General features: G+C 61.6%; 2 protein-coding genes across 4 annotated transcripts in view; both read right to left on the bottom strand.

Moving 5' to 3' along the window:
- Positions 1–15,821, bottom strand: part of ADAP1 (ArfGAP with dual PH domains 1) — a 78,502-nt gene extending 62,681 nt beyond the window's left edge. Inside the window, exon 1 of one of the 2 annotated variants that reach the window (XM_068524434.1) lies at positions 15,752–15,821. In XM_068524434.1, the coding sequence (XP_068380535.1) occupies positions 15,752–15,815 (64 nt within the window). In that variant the 5' untranslated portion in view covers positions 15,816–15,821. Of the gene's footprint in view, positions 1–2,821; positions 2,916–15,751 lie in introns of those variants that run through there. The other variant, XM_068524433.1, reaches the window with a different exon arrangement.
- Positions 10,514–19,697, bottom strand: COX19 (cytochrome c oxidase assembly factor COX19). 2 transcript variants are annotated; one of them, XR_011070371.1, is made up of 4 exons: positions 19,614–19,697; positions 18,839–18,954; positions 15,752–15,895; positions 10,514–11,284 (listed from the first exon to the last, which is right to left on the bottom strand). XR_011070371.1 is itself a non-coding variant. In XM_068524436.1 (3 exons), exons 1-3 carry the CDS (start codon positions 19,693–19,695, stop codon positions 15,815–15,817), a joined length of 279 nt encoding a protein of 92 aa, XP_068380537.1. In that variant the 5' UTR covers positions 19,696–19,697; the 3' UTR covers positions 15,315–15,814. The 2 variants fall into 2 exon arrangements, 1 of the variants encoding a protein (XP_068380537.1); XM_068524436.1 differs by lacking the exon at positions 10,514–11,284 and having other exon boundaries at positions 15,315–15,895.
- Positions 19,698–20,462: the final 765 nt, after the last annotated feature.

The following is a 20,462-nucleotide window of genomic DNA, read 5'->3' as shown; positions in this document are numbered from 1 at the left end:
CGGGCCCCCAGGGCCACTCATACCCAAACACCCCCGGTCCAGGAGCAGCAAGGTCTCCACACCGCCGTCCCAAACCATCCGTCTTCTCAGAAAGCTCTCCTTAATGAGCCCAGACCTCACCGCCAATCAGAAGGCCCACGTGCGCTCAGAGGTGGTTATGCCTGGCGCTCTAGGCAATCCCAAGGTCCAGGTGACATGCATCAAAGCCCCACAAAATGATCACCCACACCTCAGCCCAATGAAAGAGCTGAGAGGCCATGTCCTTCTTGGGCATCAGACCTGAGCTTCAAAGGTGACACTGTCATTTGTCCCAACTAGGCAGGTGACTCAGAGGAAGTAAGAGGCACAGCCCCCTACCCACACCCCCCAAGGTTGAGGACCCCCCCACCCTCCGCCAGGCCTGCAATGAGAGCAGCCTCTCTGGAAGCTGTTAGACAAGGCCCTGTGTTCAAGGGCAGGGGGCCCGCTCTTGGAGCAGACAATGGGAGGGTCTGGGAGCAGTTCCCATGGGGGCTGCAGCCAACCCCAGACTGCGTTCCTCGCAGCAGCCCTTGCATGGCCAGCTGTGAGGTCTGCCCAGATCTGCTCCCCAAACCCTGTGCCTGGTGGTTAGGGGGGCCGGGGACCACCCCGTGTCCTGTGGTGCAGAGTGCAGGCCGTGGGGACCCCTCACCCTTGAGGCGCCCAGCTCCTGGTGGGCTGCAGTTGAGAACAGCAGCCATGAACCAGTCCACGTGACAGTGTTCTGTTCCCCCTCCAGCCCCCATCAATGCCAGAGTGGGCCCGAGTTGCCTATCTGGGCCACAGCAGGGATGGGAGGTCCCAGTGACACCCCACAGTGGCACAGAATATGGACGGACCAGCGGGGCTCCAGCAGAGACCGTGGGCGGGCATCACATGGGGGTCAAGGGAGGTCAGGGCAGCAGGAGAGCCGGTCTGCCTTTGAGGCCCCATGTCCCCTAAGACAGCTCAAGTTCTCAAGGCCTCAGTTTCCCCAGCTGTAAAATGGGGGCAACAGCCCGTATCTTGTCTGCTCCTCAGGCTGCCAGACAAGCTGAGGCAAGATGCTGAGGTCATGGACCAAGTCCGAAAAGCAGAGGCGGGCCCGAAGCCAGGGAGAGCCGGCCGCTCCCGATCCCCTGTACCTGCTGGAGGGCCACGCCCCTGGACCGAGTGGGTGGGTGGGCACGGCAGCTGCAGGGCCCACCACGCCAAGGAAGCTCACTGTCCCTCCTGCCAGGGAGGCTCTGGGTCCAAAGAAGCCCCCGCTGGGCAGGGTGGCCAGGAAGGAGAGGGCTGGGGCCAGCTCCCCGCTGCCCGGGCCCCCTAGGCCAAGCCTGAGAGCAGACCGTGCTGACCGCCCTTCCTCACCAGGCTGCTCCCTGGCACGGCCGCTCTCCTGACAAGTGGAAATACAGGTCTGGGAGAGGGAGGTGGGGACGGCGGAGCGGGCGGGAGCAGGCGCGGAGGGGACAGCACTGCCGCCTCACTGCACGGCCGAGGCGCGGCGGGCCCTCAGGGCGGCGGGGAAAGGCCCTCAGCCTGCCGCCCCTCTGGGACACTCCAGCTCTGGCGGGGCCTCTCAAAGCCACACTGCAGCTGCCCAGCAGATGCCCAGCACTCGGCGGGGGCGGGGGCTGCGCCGGAGACCCCTCCCAGCCCAGCGGGCGAGCAGCAGAGGAGAGCTGGGGGGGGTGTCCTACTTGCGGGGTGTCCAGAGACTGTGTCTCTCAAACAGGAGTCTCAGAACAAATGCAGAGTCTTCCTACCTTCCCCCCCTGGGGGCTCGGCCACTCCCCGCTGTGCTGGGCTTGTTCTGAGGGGCTCAGGCTAGGAGCCCCCAGTGGAGCGCCCCGTGTGTCCCCGAAGAGCCTGGGGACAGCCCCTGAGCTGAGCCGCCCTCCCTGCTGGGGGCCTGAGCAGGTGAGCCTCTAGGGGCTGTTCCAGCCCCCACCGCAGCGAAGCCGCGCCAGGGGCCGCCAGCCCAGACGCAGGGTGCCGCCGGTCCGAAAGCAAAGCCTTTTCTCCTCCTGCCAATCCCAGCACACGTAGCCCCAGAGCTCTGGCGCCTTGGAAATCACCCCAGAGCGGGCACCACCCAGGAGCAAAGTCTAGGAGATGCCTTCTGGGAGGATGGGATGCAGGTAGCCTAGTGCTTGTTCCGAGCTGCACCTGCCCCCCTGCCCCACCTGAACTGGCCACCTGCCCCAGCGCAGTGAGGCCGGGTGGGGGAGGGGCGCCCGTTCCCACGGGGTCCACGTGGAGGCGGCAGGTGCTTCCTCCCCCTGCCGCCGGGTGCAGGGCTAGAGGGGGGCGCCAGGCGGGGGCCCATGACGTCACCCGCAGGTGGGGGGGAGGGCCAGGTGGACCCCCACACCCACGCACAGAGGCCCGCGGCCCGTTTGTCCGTCCCCTCCCTGCAGCCGGTCGCCCGCGGCGATTTCCTCTTTCTTTGCGGAGCCCCAGGTTTCGCAAGGCGGCGGCGGTCCGCGGGTGACAGCGAGACACGCAGCCTGGGGGAGGGGAGGCGGCAACACAGCCGCAGGCCAGGGGCCGTGGGCGGGCAGGCGATGTCCGGGTCCCGGCAGGTGCCCTCGGGCCCGCGCCCCACCCGAGCGGGGACCAGGCTGCGCTGCCCGCGCCCCCCACCGCCAAGCAGGCGCCGCAGCACCCCTCCTCGGCCCCGGGGCTGGCATCCAGGCCGGCACCCACCCCGGGCTGCATCCACTCGGGCCCTCCCCCACGCGGGCCGGCCACTACCCCGCCCGCACCCACCCAGGCCCCCAGCTACCCCGGGCGCAGCCAGCGGGCCCGCACCTACCCGGGGCGCCGCAGTCCGCGCAGCGCGCGTTCGCCGGCCGCTGCAGCAGCTCCAGCACGGCCTTCCGCCGCTCCTTGGCCATGGCCGCGTTGCCGCCCCCCGCGACGCCGGGTGGGGAGCGTCCGCCCCGCCGCGCTACGGCCCCGCGCAGGCCGCCCGCCGCCGCCGCCCCTGCGCCATCCTGAGCAGCTCAGCCCGCGCGCCGGTTCCGCATTCCTGCCGCCCGGCCCGGCTCCACCGCCGCCGTTCTCGTCGCTGCCGCGGCAGCCGAGCGTGTGCCGGCGCGGGGCCCGGGGCGCACGGCGCGCTCTGGCCGGCGCGGCCCGCGGGCGGCCCCCAGCGGCGCGGGCGGGCGGGCAGCCTCCTCCCGCGCCGGCCTGGCGTCCCAGCCCGCGCGCCCGGCGTCCCAGCCCGCGCGCCCGGGAACCCGCCCGCGCGCCCGGGGACCCGCCCGGGGAGGTCTGCCCGCCGCCGCCGCTGCCTCCGCCCACCCTATCCCAGCGCAGCGGCCCACCTGCCCGAGCGAGAGGCCACCAGCCACAGTGGTGGGGGGCTTGAGGGAACCGAATAACCACAGGCCTCGGTGGGATCATCCTTCGGTCATTTGGGCCCCAAAAGCGCCTGGACACCTACTGTGCGCCCAGGGAGTCAGCGCACCAGGTCCAGTGGGCACGCTGGGAATGCCTGTTGGAGGGAGTGGTGCGTGCCCAGTGCTGGGGGCCGGGGCTCACACCATCCCTGCCCTGGGAGGAGTTGGCCGGCAGGTGACAAGGCCCAGTGAGTGTGGTGGGTGCTCAGGCCGGAGAAGGGCCCCCGCCGTCCACCCAACAGGGACAGGACAAGGGGTGGGCCGCGGTGCTCCCAATAAAGCCCGTTTTGAGTCAGGAGGCCAGGACCCAGACATGAGGGTAACATGGGGAGGGAGGGAGGTGATGTGCCCCTGCATTTTTTCAAATTCTTTTCATTTTCTTCTTAAATTATGAATGCAACGATGCATCTTGTTAAAAACAAATTGAAACAGTACCAAACTGAAAAATGACAGCATCTCCCCACCTCCACCCCCGCCCTGGCAACTGTGAGCCAACCATTGTTAACAACCATTAGCATCCTTCCAGAATGGTCCTCGGCCTGTTAGAACACCAAGGGAGTCCCTATTCCTCTGGTCTGCTGCTGGGGGTTTTGGGTTGGTTTATTTTCACTGAGTAAACCGTACATACCCCTTTCGAGTCCATACATACAGATCTACCCCTTTGTTTTCCAATGGCTGCGTTCTACTCAGAGCTGGACCATGACTTGTTCCCCAGTGCCTGGCTGAGGGGCGGGCATTTTCCATCTGCTGGGATCACAGTCGGACGCTCTGCAAGCGTCCCGGGTGGGTCCACAGCCGGCAGTGGCACCTCCGGGACAAAGGGAAGAGCATCCCAACTGGTGACGGGCCTGCCACCTCGCCCTCCGTGGAGGCTGGGCTGGCGCCAATCCACCAAGGCCTGGCCCCTGCCCGGCCCCCAGCCGCCCACTCTGCCCAACAGCAGGGATGCGGCCCTTCTAGGGCCTTGTGGGAGGGATGGGTGGCATTTTCATCTCTGGGTCCCCGTGCCAGGGTCGGAATCTGCCACACAGCAGAGTGGAGCACGTCGCTTAATGAAGACAGGCTGACGTCAATCACAACAGCTACTCCACCAACGGCACCAGGCATTAGGTCAGACCCCTCCCATGTGTTTTCTTATTTAATCCCCATTTACAGATGGGGAAACTGAGGCACAGAGCAGTTCAATCACACCCAAGGCCGCACGTGGCTTCTAGGTGGAAGTACTGGGATGAACGCACAGCTCGGAAACAAAGAGACACCCCACCCCTCAAGCAGGGCAGGGTTGCTGAGGGGCCAAGAGGGACAGGGAAGGACAGGGAGGGGCAGGGAAGCTAGAGGGGCCTCGGAGGAAGGGCAGGTGCGGGGCAGGCAGGGCTGAGCACACAGCCACGCCCTGTTTGGTGGTGGGTTGTTCACCTTCTCTGTCTTCTCATCCAGCTAAGGAGGTGATGACACTGTCCAGGTAGGCAGGAGGAAGTGAGAATTCAAGAAGAGGCGTCAGGTCATGAAACAGACTCTTAAAAGAGGAGACAGGCAGGTCCAAGATCTGCAGCCCCCCACCCCGGCGCCCAGGCTAGAGTGAAGGCACGGGGTGCAGTGGGGCTGGGGTGCAGGGCTCAGGACTCACAAAATTCAGAAGGTAACAGGCAGCCCAGGGTGGGCCACACCCAGACAGGGGCTGGCCCAGGGTCCTGGGGCTGCTGGGAGGTGCTGGGGGCCAGACCCTGGGGTCCCCACACGGCCCTGAGGGTCCGGCTCCTGTCCTGAGGGGGATGGGGATGAAGGAGAGTGACCACTCTGTCTGCTTTTGGGGGGGCGGCACACGAGGGTGAGTGGGGAGACAGCTGTGCTTGCCTGGGTGTAGGGGACAGGAGATGCCCAGGACTCAGGGCCTCGTGGCCCAAGGAAGGTGTTGGGGACGGTGGGACCGCCAAAGCCCACAGAAGATCCAGGGAGGGGTCCACTCCAGGGCTGGGGACAGAGTCCAGGGCAGTCGACGGCGGGGCGGCTGCAGCGGGCGGGCCACCCAGGAGGGGGCCGGGCAGGGGAGAGGGGCCGGGGCCCGCTGGGCACCAGCACCAACGGCCTGGGCAGAGGAGGGCCGTGCGGGAGGTGGGGAGATGGCCATGAAGACGGGCGGTGGGGGAGGGAAGGAGAGGGCCCAGACGGCGAGGTTGGAGGGCCGAGGGGGGCTGCAAGGCGACAGGGGTGCTGGCACGCAGAGGACAAGCACTGGGAGGGGGAGGGGGCACCGGGGCTGGGGTGCAGCAGGCGTCCCCATCCCCACAGAGGGCAGTGCGGCCCCCAGCCACCGGCAGCTGTCCCCAGACTCCTGAGGAGCTTCTGTAAAGCAGGTGGGTTGGCACTCCTGCCTGGACGGGGAGGGGAGGGGACACACGGAGCGCAGAGGTGGCCAGCAGCAGGGGCGCAGCAATGCTCGGAGCTCCCGGCTGACACGTGTGCTGGCCTTCTGGGCAGCCGGGCCCCTCCTTCCACAGGCCCCTCCCCTCGGCAGCATTCTCGAAGCGCCTGCTGTATGCAGAGCCCTTAGCAGCTTGACCCGTCTAACTAGGGGAGAAGACGGGGACCCCCAGGCTGTGCCAGCGCCCCTGGCCTGAGACCCGGGTTTAGGCTGAATTAGCCCCAAGCCCAGCACGGGGGTGGGGAGAGCGGGCGCTGCCTTCCAGCCCCTCCCTGGACGCGCTGTGGCTCTGGGGCTGAGCAACCGCAAGGTTCCGGGGTGGCGCTGGGCAAGAAGGGAGCAGGGCAGGAACCAGGCCAGAACCCTCCTGGGGCCTCAGGCAGGGCTGCAGCGCATCCCTCCGCCTGCGCCCACCCTCCTCCCCGGGCCTGCTGAGCCAGACCCTGGAGGGGACCCCTGTGGGTCTTCCCAGGAGCGGGGTAGCTGGGGATTTGCGGTCAGCCCTCCACTGGGGGCCGGGACTCATGGGGGCTGAGGAAGCAAGCACCTCCCAGAAGGGTGGAGATGGCACGAAGATGGTGGCTAAAATGCGCGACAGGGACGCGCCTGGCCACGAGGACCAGCTTCCTGGTGTGGCTCGGGACAGTTCCTGTTTTAAAGCCCTCACCCAGTGCAACTCCTGAACCTCTGCCCTCAGCCTCCGGCCCCACCCCCAACAAAAAGGATCTCTTTTTTTTTTCTTTTCTCACCAAGAGAAACACAGAAAAACCCAAAGGAAAGGTGACCCTGGGTACAGCAGGGCCACTCAGGAGCTTTGCGTGTACTTAACAGACACAGATATGGAGGTCCCTCCCCACCCCAAAGCCAGGGGGCAGCAGGGACAGGCCCCTGGGACCAGGACAGTTTCTCCACCTGAGAGTGGCGCTGGCCCTGGAGACCCCCTGGGAAGGCGGGGTCTCAGGGCTGTCCCCAGAGGCGACATGTGGGGTGGGGTCTCTGTGGGGGCAGGGCGCTATGGGTTGTTTAGTGGGTCTGGGGACATTTAAAAATATTTTTTGCTTGGTGTCCCTAAAAGAACCAGCACCTGGCAGGAGGAGGAGGGTGGAGCAACTCTCGGGCTTGGAGCGAGGCTGCCAGGACGTGGCTTCCCAAAGGCAGTGAGCACGGGCGGCCTGGCCGGGGCAGGAGCGGGAGCCGCGCGGAAAGGTCCCAGATGCAGTCTGGGGAGCCCGCGGCAGCAGCAACATCCAGCCGTGGGTCTGCAGTTCACACGCAATTCAGCGCCACTCAAACTCACTTATAGGGGCTCCCCTGCTGGCACAGTGGTTAAGAATCCGCCCGCCAATGCAGGGGACACGGGCTCGAGCCCTGGTCCGGGAAGATCCCACATGCCGCAGAGCAGCTAAGCCCGTGCACCACAACTACTGAGCCTGCGCTCTAGAGCCCGCGAGCCACAACTACTGAGCCTGTGCTCTAGAGCCCACGAGCCACGACTACTGAGCCCATGGGCCACAGCTACTGAAGCCCGCGCACCTAGAGCCCGTGCTCCGCAACAAGAGAAGCCACCGCAGTGAGAAGCCCGTGCGCCGCAACTAGAGAAAGCCCACACACAGCAACGAAGACCCAACGCAGCCAAAAGTAAAATAAATAAATAAAATTTAAAAACTCACTTGTAAAGAACTCTTACAAGTCAACGGGAAGAGGATCTGCACGGCGCTTTCTCCGAGGAAGGCGCACAGATGGCCAGCGTGCACGTGGCGACGCTCAGCACCACGCGTAGTCCGGGAGACGAGACACGGCCGCACACACGCTGGGACGGCTGCCGTCCAGCCACAAAGACTCACCAGCGCTGACGCTTAAACACACTCACCACGTAACCTGGCAGTTCCACTCCTAGGTACACACCCAAGACGGAAAAGACACGTTCACTCAGAAACACGTACGTGCAGCGTTACTCCCAGGAGCCAAAGGGGAACAACCCGTGTCCATCGGCAGGTGAATGGATACACAACGCGGTCCCTCCCTGCAGTGGAACAGGACTCGGCCACGGAAAGGAAGGAAGTGCTGACACAGCTAGAACCTGGACGGACCTTGAACGCGCGATGCTCGGTGAGAGAACGCGGCCACGGAAGGGCAGACTGCGTGTCTCCCCATGTGAGTCCTCGGATCTGAAGAGTATTTCCACGTGTCAGTCCCAGCCCCTGTGCTGAGCCCACCACGTCCACTGAACGGAGGGGTCCTTCGTTCCGCCCCTCAGCAGCCCTTAGTGATGGGGAGGCCCTGGGCCACCTGCCTCCTGAGGCTTGTCTCCAGGATCGGACCACAGGCCTGCCTGAGGACTGAGCACGAGGGACCCCTCACCCCCAGAAGGAGGTGGCAGGGAAGCCCGCAGCCCCTGTGGAAGCATCTCACAGCTCACCAGGCTCTGCAGACTGCAAACAGAGCCGGGCCCGGGCTCTGACCCGACCTGTCAGGACAGGCCTCGGACAGGGGGATGGGGCGGGGCATGAGGGGTCCTGGATTTCCCAGAGAGGGGCCCTCTGCGCCCCACCTTGTCCATCCCTCATCCATCCATCTCCCCTCCCCCAGGATCTTCCACAACGTCACTGACGTTTCCCCCCCCCCCACTGAGAGGTGGGCTCTACCTGCTCCCCCCACCTGGGGCGGGAGCCAGGGGCACTCCAACCCGGGGAGGACGCGGCTTCCGAGGCTGCCGCAAAAGGGTGCGGCTCCCGCCTGGCGCGCTGTCTCTCCCTCCCTGTGCGTCTCTCCCTCCCTGTGTGTCTCTCCCTCTGTGTGTCTCTCCTCTCTCTGTGTGTCTCTCCCTCTCTGTGTGTCTGTGTGTCTCCCCTTCTCTCTGTGTGTCTCTCCCTCCCTGTGTGTCTCTCCCTTTGTGTGTCTCTCCCTCCCTGTGCATCTCTCCCTCCCTGTGCGTCTCTCCCTCTCTGTGCGTCTCTCCCTCCCTGTCTCTCCCTCCCTGTGCGTCTCTCCCTCCCTGTGCGTCTCTCCCTCCCTGTGTGTCTCTCCCTCCCTGTGTGTCTCTCCCTGTGTGTCTCTCCCTCTGTGTGTCTCTCCTCTCTCTGTGTCTCTCCCTCTGTGTGTCTCTCCTTCTCTCTCTGTGTCTCTCCCTCTGTGTGTCTCTCCCTCCCTGTGTGTCTCTCCCTCCCTGTGTGTCTCTCCCTCCCTGTGTGTCTCTCCCTGTGTGTCTCTCCCTCTGTGTGTCTCTCCTCTCTCTGTGTCTCTCCCTCTGTGTGTCTCTCCTTCTCTGTGTCTCTCCCTCTGTGTGTCTCTCCCTCTCTGTGTGTCTCTCCCTCTCTGTGCGTCTCTCCCTCCCTGTGTGTCTCTCCTTCTCTCTCTGTGTCTCTCCCTCTACCTCTCCGTCTCGGTCTCTGTCTTGCTCTCCTGAGCCGCCACCCTGCCGAGGCCCCTTGGAGGCCAGTCTACCTGAGTCCCCTCAGCTCAGGTGCCGGCCACGCGGGAACGGCCTCGGGGAGCCTCAGCCGCCACTGGTGAGAACCCCCGGCTGACCGCAGCCCATCCCAGGGCCGTGAGGGTGGTAACCATCAAATGGTGGGGTCAGGAGCCAAGTCTGGGGCGCTGCCACCCAGCGAGGGCACAGGGGTCTCTGGAAAGCCCGCCCCACAGTCATCACGCCCAGGACTCTCTGTTCAGAGAGAGGCCGGGAAGGGAGGCCTGGCGCGAGCCCTCCTCCAGCTCCCTCTGCCCCAGGGTGGTCTCCTCTGGACGGGGCTCCGCCGCCCTCTGGCACACAGCCCGCGGGTGTGGACAGCGAGCCCCCTGCCGCCGTCACTGAGCCCATGCTGAGCAGGGCGCTGGCCCAGGCGCTGGGGGGCAGGGGGAGTTGTTGAGCCTCAGCTGGGGCCCCCACTGCGCTCAGGGCCCCCCAGCCCCCAGCTGGGCCGTCGTGTCAGCAGGACCTGGGGCCTCAGGGGTGCACAGCCCTGATCCAATCTTTAGGTCCTGGAGCGTGGAGGCCACTGCACATAACACTGTCCCCTGGGGGCCCCAGGGGCCAGCCCTCCCACAGGTGACTCTCAGGCGCTGCAGTGCCGCCACCGTCCAGCAGGGGCCGCCACGCCACCACATTCTGTCCCCGAGGCACCAGGACCGCAGTCACCGGAAGGGGAAGGTCCCCAGGCTTCTGTCCTTCGGTGGCAAGGCCGGCCCACCCCTGGCCTAACCAACCCTAACTGCCCCCTCCCCCGCCCCGACGTGGTAAGGCGGCTCAGCGTCCTCAGAAAGCTCTGTCCCCCCAGCGCCGAGGTGCCGGAGACCCTCCCCGGCCGGGACTGCCTGTCCCCCCAACACAGTCTGCAGCCCCCAGCGACCATCATGCGGCCTCACTCTGTCCCCAGTGCCCAAGAGATCTGCTTCCCTTCACACTCAGAAAGCGGCCATCAGAGACACCGCTGGGCCCCCAGAAGCTGAGTCCTCATCTGTCGTTGCACGTAGCTCTGTAAATCCCACGCGAGGGCCGCCGGCAGAATCCTGCAGATGGAGGCTCCCGGAAGGTGCTGGAAGTCGTGGGTTTATTGCCGGGCCCTGCAGGGAACATGGCGGAAAGCCAAACCCCGCTTCCCCCCGGGGCTCTGCAAGAGCACCCTCGGCCCTGTTCCCGGGGTGACAGACCCCCCACTCCACAAGCACAGCTGAGACTTGATTCCATCCCTCCAGGAGAGACTTTATTCACAGTGTTAAGACAAGGTCACTTGCTCCATGGGTTAACAAAGTTCCTTATGCCTCTTGCAACAATAAAACCCTTATTTTCTCGTCCAGAAATAACCTAATTTCACTAAAAGACTGACCTCAAGCACCAGGCAGGTAGAATGACAGACATGAGAGACAGGAGCCCTTTCTTCCCCAGTAAAGGCTGGGGAAGCGGCACCGCGGACGGGAAGACACGCTCGTGGGGGCCAGCCTGTCCCCCGCCCCAGGGCACTGCCGGAGCTCCACTTCCCATGGGGAACCGACGCGGCCCCTCCCGTAAGAGCCGACAGGGTCCACAGCCTGGTGGCGGCAAGCCTGCCCTCAACCAGCAAGGCCACACGGCACCCGACACACAAGCCAGCACAGTCTCTGCTCATGGGCCACAGCAAGTTCCAACCACAGGCACGCACCTTGCAGCGGATATAAAATACAACTAAACACAATGAGCTTTTTTAAACTAATGATTTTATCGTTTCTATAAAAATGATACGTGCATGTTACAAAATACAGCCATGAAGAAAGTTCACCGCTACTCAGCCGGAGGTGGCGGACTGGTCCGAAGGCGTGCAGGTGCCCTCTGTGCCTGTTCAGCAGTTCCCCACTGAAGACTGGTCTGCAGCTCCCACGGCTCAGGCCACTGAGAGGGTAGGAACAACCGCCGAGTGGCCTGAAGCTGTTCTTCCACAAACTCTTAAAATGGAAATAGGTTGACGGAAAATAGTTTCTAAAAAAAAAAAGTAAGAAAAATACCAGGAAACCACCCAGACTGGCAGGCACCCTGAACATCTGCTGTTCAGGGTTCCAAACCCGCTCACACCTGCAGAATCAGGGGACGTCCAGACAGACATCTGACAAGAAGGGGGACCCCGTCCCACACGCCACGTGGGCAGTGACTTTCTCATCCCGGTTATTAAGTACATACCCATTCTCTGTCTGCCAGCAACAAGCAGCAGCAAAGCCAGTGCCAACGAGTCCGAAAAAAATAGGGATTTAAACTCAGCCCTGAGAAAATTCGACCCACAACTGGGTTGCTGCGGATCATGAGGACAAGCGCTCAGCTGTCCTGGAGCCCGAGCGAGCCACCCACCACCCGGCCGCTCAGAGACCCCGTGCCGTGCTCCAGCGTCCTCCCAAACCGCCGGCAGGTGGTGCTGGCGGCTGAGGACCGGCCTGAAGTGCACGCGTCCTGGTCCCAGAACCTGTGACTCTGCGGCCCCACGTGGCAAAGCGGATTGTGCAGGTGTGGTCAGGGGTCTTGAGAAGGGAGACGGGATTATGCCGGGGGGGGGGGGGGGCAATGTCATCACCAGGGCCCTAACAGGAAGGAGGCGGGAGGGCCAGAGACAGGTGTGGGGAGGAGGCTGAGTCGGGGAGGAGAGAAGCCACCGGCTCAGATGGAGGACGGGTCACGGGCCACGGAGCGCGGCGCCTCTAGGAGCTGGAAGAGGAGGAGACGGACCCTCCCCAGAACCCCCGGCAGGAAGCGGCTCACGGGAGCCTTTGGACTTGTGGCCTCCAGGCTGGAGCATAAATGTGTTGTTTAAGCCACCAAGTCTGTGCTGACCTGTTAGTGGGGAAGAAACCTGACTTGCCTTTTTTTAAAAATAAAAACACTGCCTTCCTAAAGAGTAAACATATTCCAGCCACCCTGTGTGCTGCTTGAGGTTTTCACAGAGTTGCTAAAAGGACCTGGGGCCCAGCCAGCAGAGTGGAGGCCTGCGCGAGGCTGCGGACGGAGGGTGGCCTGGCCCTGCGCCCCGAGCTTCCACCCCAGAGGCTGGAGTGAGAGCCAGGTCAAGGGGCTCCGTTGGCCTCACCTGCCGGGAAGGCAGCTGTGGGCCCAGGTCTGACCTGATTGCTCCGGCTTACCTCCTGCCTAAGGAGGACACTTGGAAAACATTCTGGAAATTGTCTTCTAATAATGTCACTGGCTCATCGTGACGAGTATATACGAGAAACAAAAGGCATTCTTTACATGACAAATGATGGGCAACCAAAAATATCTCACAGGAGCTTTGGCAGGACCAGACAGGACGTCTGGACCCCTGAGCCTGGCATTTTTAGCAACTGAGACCCAGGAGACAGCAGGCAGTGCGGGAAGCTGCTGCCCTTTGTCAAGAGCCCGACTGCCCCCTCCCGACGCAGAAACCACTACGTCTGCATTCTATTTGAGATTCATGAATGTGTTTCAAAATGAGTATTTACCCAATCACGTATATAGAAAGTTCACCTACAAAGAGCTTAGCACAAAACATTTTTTTAAACGATTCTGAAATAATTTCAGACTTCCAGAAAGTTGCAGAAGCAGGCCACAGTTCTGTCTGCCCGCTTCTCCCGACGACACCCTCTGCGAGCACAGGACAAGAAGTGCTGTGACTGACCTGCGGGCCCTCGGGCTCCCTGGTGGCCCTAGCCTCCCTGGACCCTTGGCCCGGGGCAGCCCCTCCATCTGTCCTCCAGGACGCGGCCCTTCTGGGGAGCGCTGTTCTTCACTCTGCAGCCCGTCCCTCATGTCAGGTGTGTCTGCGTGTGCTCGTTAGACTGAGGTGAGGCACTCCTGGCAAGACAACGGCAGAAGCAATGCCGCCTTCTCAGGGCATCGGTCGGGGCAGGCGCTGTGGGGACCGGGCAGTCAGGCAACCATGCTGAGAAGCCTCAGCTGTTTGCCAAGTGCCTGGCAGGGCGCCCTCCAGACCAGGCAAACCTGTTCCACATCACGCTGCCCGCCCACCTCAGGACCACCGACGCCCCTTCCTTCCATGCGGGTTGGAATCCGGAGGAGGGGCTGTCTCTTCCTGCACTGATATGTTTACCCCATTCATTATTTCCATCAACGGGGACTCCTGGGTAGGAACTGATTCCGCAGCCAAAGCCCATTACAGTCCTTCCTTCTGCTGCCCCACTGGTCCCCGATCGGGCCACTGGGAGCTCCATCGCATGCCCTCTCGACAAGCCCATCATGGTTCCAGCAGTGCCTTACTTCTGACACAAGAGGGTCCAGGCTCATCTGGACTTTCCTGCCCCTGGGTCCTCCTGCTGGAGAGAGGCTCAGATCCGTGCTGCCAGGGGTCACTGCCCCTGGTCCCTTGGTGCCCAGAGCGAGGGGACGTCCGTACGAACACACGCGTGCACGCGTACACACTTGTACGTCTGCTTCTCTACCCGCTGCCCTTGCAGATGTCGGAGAACCAGGATCCCACAGCCCCGGCTCTCATCACCCACAACACAGCTCCAGCTTTTTCCACCTTAAAGCTCACAGCCTCAGAACCACTGTCGACGTGAAGAACCAACATACTAACCAGGGTACAAATCTTGTCTTTTTGTCTCTAGCTTTAGTCAAAACACTATTTTCCAAAGCTACCTGGGCAAGTCCCGCCCCGCCCCGCCGGCCCCTCTGCCGTGGGCAGAGTCAGCGTTTGCGACACGGCTGGGCTCGGGGTCACTGCCGCTGTCCCACGGTGGCCCCCCAGGTCCCGGTTTATCTTTTGAGCACGTAAAACAAGAACATGGCTCCGAATCAGAAGCACTCAGAGAGCTGCCCCCCACCTCCCCACCTGCCGGCAACCATCCGCACTGGTTTGCAGTTTGCCTTCCGGAGCTTCTTGTTGCTCAAGCACGCGGGTGTGGCGCCGGTTCCTTCTCTCTCTCTCACCGCGACGTTCTCTGGGCCCTGCGTCCCCCCGCGGAGCCCGCTCACCGTGTGCCACCCCTGGGGCAGCACGGGGCGCTCCGTTCTCTCTCCCCCAGTCCTTCCTGCGGCCGCCCAGGGCCCCGTCTCTAAATGCTTTCCAATTGCAGACAACGCTGCGATAAACAACCTTGTGCGTGTGCGACGCTGTACTGTTGGAAAACACAAAATATTTTCGTGGCTCACTGGTGATAGAAACCATGGCTTTTCATAAACTAGCTAAAAATATGGAAACAACCTGCAGCACAATTAGAAGCACAGACAGAGAGCCGACGCGGAACAGTGACAAACCGCAGATGAAGCGCCTGGTGCTGGACCACCACCGTGGCCAGCGGCGCTGGGGAGCCCCGTGGAGATGGGACCAGCCTCAGAGGGACCGCCAGGGAGGGCCTGACTGAGTACGGCCACCATCGTAGGACCGAGGCAGAGGGACGTCAACACAGAGAACTGGACACGGCCGAGGAGCAGACCACGAGGGTTTCCCAGAGCCCGGCCTGGGTCACCAGGGGGGATCAGGGCCGGCTGTGCCCACCAGCGGGGACACGCCTGGATCCTCCCAGCACTGGCCACACTGGGACAAAAGCCAGCTGACTGGGGGCCAGGGAAGGCAGCCCACAGGGCAGGTCCAGGGGCTCCGCTGTGGTTCTGAGCCCACACGACAAGGCGCCCCAGAAACGCCACCGCGGGGCCTGCACCCCCAGGAGGTCTGTCCTGACAGCGCCCTGGGCAGCTCTCAGCGGGAATGCGCTGCCCCGACCACGCCTGGCCGGGAAGCAGGGCTGGCTGCGGTCCCGGGGGCTTCCTCGGAGTAAAAGCACTGGAGGCCACGGTGCACATCGATCGACAGGGGGGATGATCTGTTTCTCAGTTACAGCAAATAGTTCTTAAAATTACACCACCTAGTTTTACAAATATTGTCTGATCCAAATCAGAAAATGTCCTGGACTAGAAAGATACGTGGTGTTTGTGCATCACCAGAAAAAAAATCAAGAAGTCAGGTACGTCACAAGCCAGACTGCTTCCCACTTCCAAGCTTATCCTCTATTTTTGTTTAAAAAAAAGAAGGAAAGAAAACACACGTATATTTATGAGTACAAAGAGAAAACCATTTGCTAGGAAACGTTTTCCTGACAATCTCTGTCTACGTAACAGACCACAATTCGTGAACATTTATCACTTTTGCACCGAAAAGACGCGCAGAATCCGTGATGTGACTCCAGCATCTCACAGGGACCCGCGGCGCCCACTCACTAGGCGGATGTCATCCGGCACCTCACCTCCCGGGAGCCCCATCGCACACCTGAACTTAAAGATAAAACCTAACGCTCCTGGGGGAAAATGGGATCTAAAAGGGACAGTGGTTTTCCAGAATCCTCTTGGAAGCTTCAGAAGACGAGCCATCTCCCAGCCACGAGGCGCATCCATCAGGGAGGGTGTCTGTCTCGATTTCAAGCGGCACCTCGCGGGCGTCACCAAAGCCCCTTCCTGAGCCACGGTACCTACAAGCAAGCTGCTGGGGCGGCAGGTCGTCGGACAACCCCACACAGCCCTGCGGGCTTCTTCCCATCACGGTTCCGTCTTTGTCTCTGACTTTCCATCTATCAAATCTCCAAATCCCAGTTTTTCCAGGGGTTCTCGTGCCATCAGCTGCCTGAAAGGAGAAGTGAGAGCTGTCAGGGTGGCCGGGAGAAGGACGAGGTAGGCCCTGGGCACCCGCCACCATCTCAGCCCCAACCGCTCCGTCCTGGGAACAGACCCCGAGCGGTACCCTTAGACCTGCACCCCCGAGGGCGGGACAGAGGAGCCCCGCTGTGCTCCTGGCCACACCTCCCTCGTCATGTGGCCCCGGAACTCGCGGGGCCGGCCGCCTAGACAGCCAGCAGGAGACCAGAGGCGGAGCGGGTCGAGGTGCAGGGGTGAAGGAGAGCCTGGCGGCTCCGGGGTGCAGTCCCTCCACCCCCGCCCCCGACTGCCACGCCCACGAAACCCAGTGGCCCAGCAACAGTCCTTAAGACGATGTCCCCCGAATCGCAAACCCCAGGCGGCACAATCTAACCCGGCAGCAGATTAAACCAACTGCACAGTGATGGGATGCACAAGACACTCCCTAAACCCAATACAGGCAAACAACGATAAACCTTCGCACGTCTTTGCCAAAAGAGTACAACTGGCCGACAGCTCTTCAAACTGACTCCTCAGCCTTCACTGCGGTCGGCAGGACCACGACCCCCAGATGACACCCTAATCCCTACAGCCTGTGAGTGTGACCTTGCACGGGAGGGGAGTTAAGGCTGAAGATGAAAATAACGTTGTCAATCAGCCGATCTGGAGATGAGACCACCGTGGATTATCCAGGTGGACCCAACCTAATCCCATGAATCCTTAAAATTAGAGAACCTTTACTGGCTCTTGTCAGAGAGAAAAAATGTAAAGAGGAGAGAGGATGGGACAGATGCAGCACTGTGGACCGTGAGGGTGGAGAAAGGGGCCTCGGGCCGAGGACATGGCGTTGCTGGGAGCTGGAAAAGGCCAGGAGACAGCGCCTCCAGAGGGAACCTGCCCGCACCTGATGACAGTAACCAGTGTTCACTGGCCGCACCCTGGGTCGGGCAGAGGGCTTTCCCGGGACCGTCTGCTTTACCCTCTGGCACCCGGTCAGGAGGCCCGGCCTCGGGCGGGAACCGGACCTGAGGTCGTGGATCAGACGTGTGTTTGCTGGGTCTCTGCCAACAGTGCAACCCCCATTTTAACAGTTGCTGCCGTGAGAAAGCGTGCCCCCACCTAAGTCGCAGACACGTCCACTTCAGGCTGACAGGGCCCGAGTCCTCGTGAGGCGACTTGCAAACTCTACTGCGGTCTGGTTTTTCAAAAGACACCCGTGAGGTAGGTAGGGACAAAATAAGGTCTGGGATGTCAGCAGAAAAGAAAAAAGAGGAGGAGAAAAGAGGCTTTTAAAAAGGGTGATGAGTAAGGGCAAAATGGGAAAAATCTTGACCCTGAATCTGGGTGATGGTTATGGAGATCCAGACGATCCTCTGCTTTTGTATGTTTGAGGATTTTCACTGAAAACAAACTGAAAATCTCCAGTCAAAATAACTGGCCAAGTCAGAGACACGTACATCCCCGTACATGCGTCCCAACGTCGCCTGACCAACCAGGGAAGCCACTTGAACCGTGGGACCCCCAGCGCAGCCGGCCGCGTCCCTGCCCCCCACGCCCTCAGCGGCCCAGGGAGGCTGGTGCCCAAAAGCTGCGCTGGGCAAGGGACCACCACATGGAGACGCGGGCAGCTCCCTCCCAGGGGCAAATGGGGAAAAGAGGGCCCTTGTGCTGGCCCTGCCTGGAAGCCCTGGTCGGGCAGCAGGAGCTGCTCTGGGACCCAACCAGCCAAACCCTCCGAGCAACCTCACGCAGGAGCTGCTGGGCCCCGTGCTGGCCCAGGGACGACTGACCCAGGGACGGTGACCCGAGCTTCGGGGAGGCGGGCGACCTGCTCACACCCTCACACGGGGCGGAGACCAGCTCCAAACTCGGTCTCGGAGGCGTGGCCACACCAAGAAGGAACTCACGGAGTTCAGGTGTTTTGAAGATGCATCAGTTTGAAAGAGAGTGACTGGAACGGGCAGATCCGACCGATGCGCCGCTCGGGGACAGCAGAGCTGCTTCGGGCCGGCCCGCAGCCAGACGCCAGCTCCGCGAGCCTGCGCGACGCAGGAGGCCACGTGAGGGCCCGTCCCCCTCAACGTCCCCAGTGTCCCCGACAGCCCTCAACACACCGGGGCCTGAGAAGCACAGCAGATCTTGCCTGGAGGGGAGTGTCTGAGTTTGTTACGGGAAAACGAAAATAGGGCTCAGAGTGCATTGATTTATGTCAACCTGTCTTCAGACAAGGCCTCTGATGACTCGACTCCTTAGTGAACTAACGAAGGGCTCAAAAGGCAGAAATAAAAGTTCCCACCCAAGGATGTAATTATACGTTACACACTATCCCCGTGAAGGTTTACAATAGTACTTGTTTTAAGGAAAATCTCAACAGATCAGTTAGGAGCGTTCTTGTTTTCTTTAAAGGTGACGTCCGGTAAATTCTGATTAAGACAGGAAGAATCACTCGTCGTTCATCGTTCCTCACAGGGCCCACTGTCTCGCCTGTCACACTGCAAACAGCTCTGAGCCGACGTGGAACAAAACAACAGAGCACATACTTCTATGTTCCAAGAAAAATATTTAAAGGAATAAGCTGCGTACCCACAAATCTTCAAATCTTTTGACTCAGTCAGCATTTTTATGATGTGCGATTCTGAAAGCTGAATGACATGTCAGTAGCACCCAAATTTGGAAAGAAAAACCTCGGAGGAAGGCAATCATGTCCAATGCTATCACTGGAGAAAAGGTTCCCATGATTGCTAAACAACTTGGAGTACAACTGAATCTCTGAAAAGCCTCAACCTCACGGGCAAGCAGCCCTACAGCTCCGAAACACAAGCTGAACTGAAGCCTGAGTGAGGCCCCCAGTTAACGACCTCTTGGAATAAACATTTTAACCAGAGACGCGGGAGGGGGGAGAAGTCATAAATAACTGTTGGCGGGTACTTGCCTCTCCATCCTGCACTCTAAATATTCTTTTGACTCATTTCTGCACAAAGCATTTTCAAAATTATTGTCCCGGAGACACTTCATGAATTTCTCTTTAAAGCTTTTACATTCACCTGGAACGAAACAGAAAAGTGTTTCCTTTTTAAAGTGAAAACATGACAGGCCCGCCCGGCAGCCTTACTGGCAACCCCCCTCCTCCCCCTTTGAAAACTGGTTTCCTCCCGAAACACGCTGGAAACAGACTGGAAAAAGCAAACGTACCAAGTGGGAAAGTAAGTACAGGAGAAAGAGGGCAGCCAGGCGGCGGCGCCAGGGAGCTCACGCAGGGTTCTCCCGACGTTGCCGCGTGGGTCTAATATGTCCCAGTAAAATGCTGGCACACAAAAAATCCATCCATAAACCTATCTCCGAAGCCTTGCTTTCCACGCAGTCTGCGGCGATCAGGAGCGTCCTTCGCTCTCGCGCGAGACACCCGTTTAACCCCGCGGGCCTCACACCCGCGAAGGACTCTGTCGACGCAACGTCGGCCCCAGACTGGAGGCCGGGACTCCGCGTCCCCTCCCCGGTTCCGAGGGCCCACCCCGTCCGGCTCCCACCCTCGGGCCGCGACGGGAGGCCCTGAGCCGGGACCGGACCCGGCCGGGCCGAACCCAGCCTCACCGGCCCCGCCCGCACCGCGAGCAGACGCAGTGCCGCCCCGGCCGCGCGGCTCCAACGAGCCGGCCCAGGGCTGCGCCGGTCCGGCCGGGGAGCCCCGACCGCCCCCGCTCACCGAAGTGATCCAGCGGGAAGCTGCCCTTGTCCGGGGGCCGCGGCTGGAAGCTCTTGGACCCGAAGTTCATGGCCGTCGACATGATGGCGGCGCCCGGAGTCTCCAAGAGCGACGCGCGCCGTACGCAGGACGGCCGGCCGAGCGCCGAGCAGGCCCCCGCGGGAGCGCCGATCACGTCGAGCGGCGAGCGGCCCCTGGTCGCTTGGCCCCGCCCCTCGCCCTATAGGGCCCGCCCTCACCACCAGGGCCCCACCCCCGGGCTCTAAAAGGCCCGGATCCTCCGCCAATTGCTCTGCTGGACCTTACGACCCTAAGGGCAACCCAGCGGCAGAGGGTCCAGCCATCATCTCCTCACGATGAGGAAATGGAAGTCACGAGAGGTTCAGCAACTTGCCCAAGGACACACAGCAGACTTGCACCGTCCTGCAGGCTGTGCCTGTGGGTCTCTGTATCCCCGACAGTCTGCAGGGGCTTCTCCCTCTGCGCACCAGGGCCTAATCCTGGCGCTTGCCTGGTGAGAAGGAAGGAGCGTTAGCTTCCTGCGGCTGCCATAACAAAGTGCACACTCTGGGTGGCTTAGAACAACAGAAATTCTCTCACAGTTCTGGGGGCCAGTTGTCTGAGATTGGGGCGTCCGTTCCTGGCCTCTCCCATCCCTGCTGGTGGGTTGCTGGCTTGTGGACGCATCACCCTATCTCTGCCTCATCACGTGGCCTCTCCCTGTGTGTCAGTGTCCAAATCTCCTCCTTTTATGAGGACGCACTTGTATTGGATTAGGGCCCACCCCGATGACCTCACCTTAACTAATTACATCGGCAAGGACCCTGTTCCTGAAAAGGTCACATTCTA

Source organism: Eschrichtius robustus, chromosome 16, assembly GCF_028021215.1.
Source record: "Eschrichtius robustus isolate mEscRob2 chromosome 16, mEscRob2.pri, whole genome shotgun sequence".
Taxonomy (NCBI): Eukaryota; Metazoa; Chordata; class Mammalia; order Artiodactyla; family Eschrichtiidae; genus Eschrichtius; species Eschrichtius robustus.
The sequence above is the reverse complement of the archived record's forward strand: the minus strand, read 5'-3'. Positions and strand labels throughout refer to the sequence as shown.

What these genes read in the sequence shown, in the direction of transcription:
- COX19 (XM_068524436.1), bottom strand. Translation starts at nt 19,695, where the DNA reads ATGTCGACGGCCATGAACTTCGGGTCCAAGAGCTTCCAGCCGCGGCCC. An exon ending in CTTCCCGCTGGATCACTTCG is followed by an intron (nt 18,955 to 19,613) that starts GTGAGCGGGGGC and finishes GTTTCGTTCCAG; the next exon opens with GTGAATGTAAAAGCTTTAAA. An exon ending in AGTGCAGGATGGAGAGGCAA is followed by an intron (nt 15,896 to 18,838) that starts GTACCCGCCAAC and finishes CCTTTCAGGCAG; the next exon opens with CTGATGGCACGAGAACCCCT.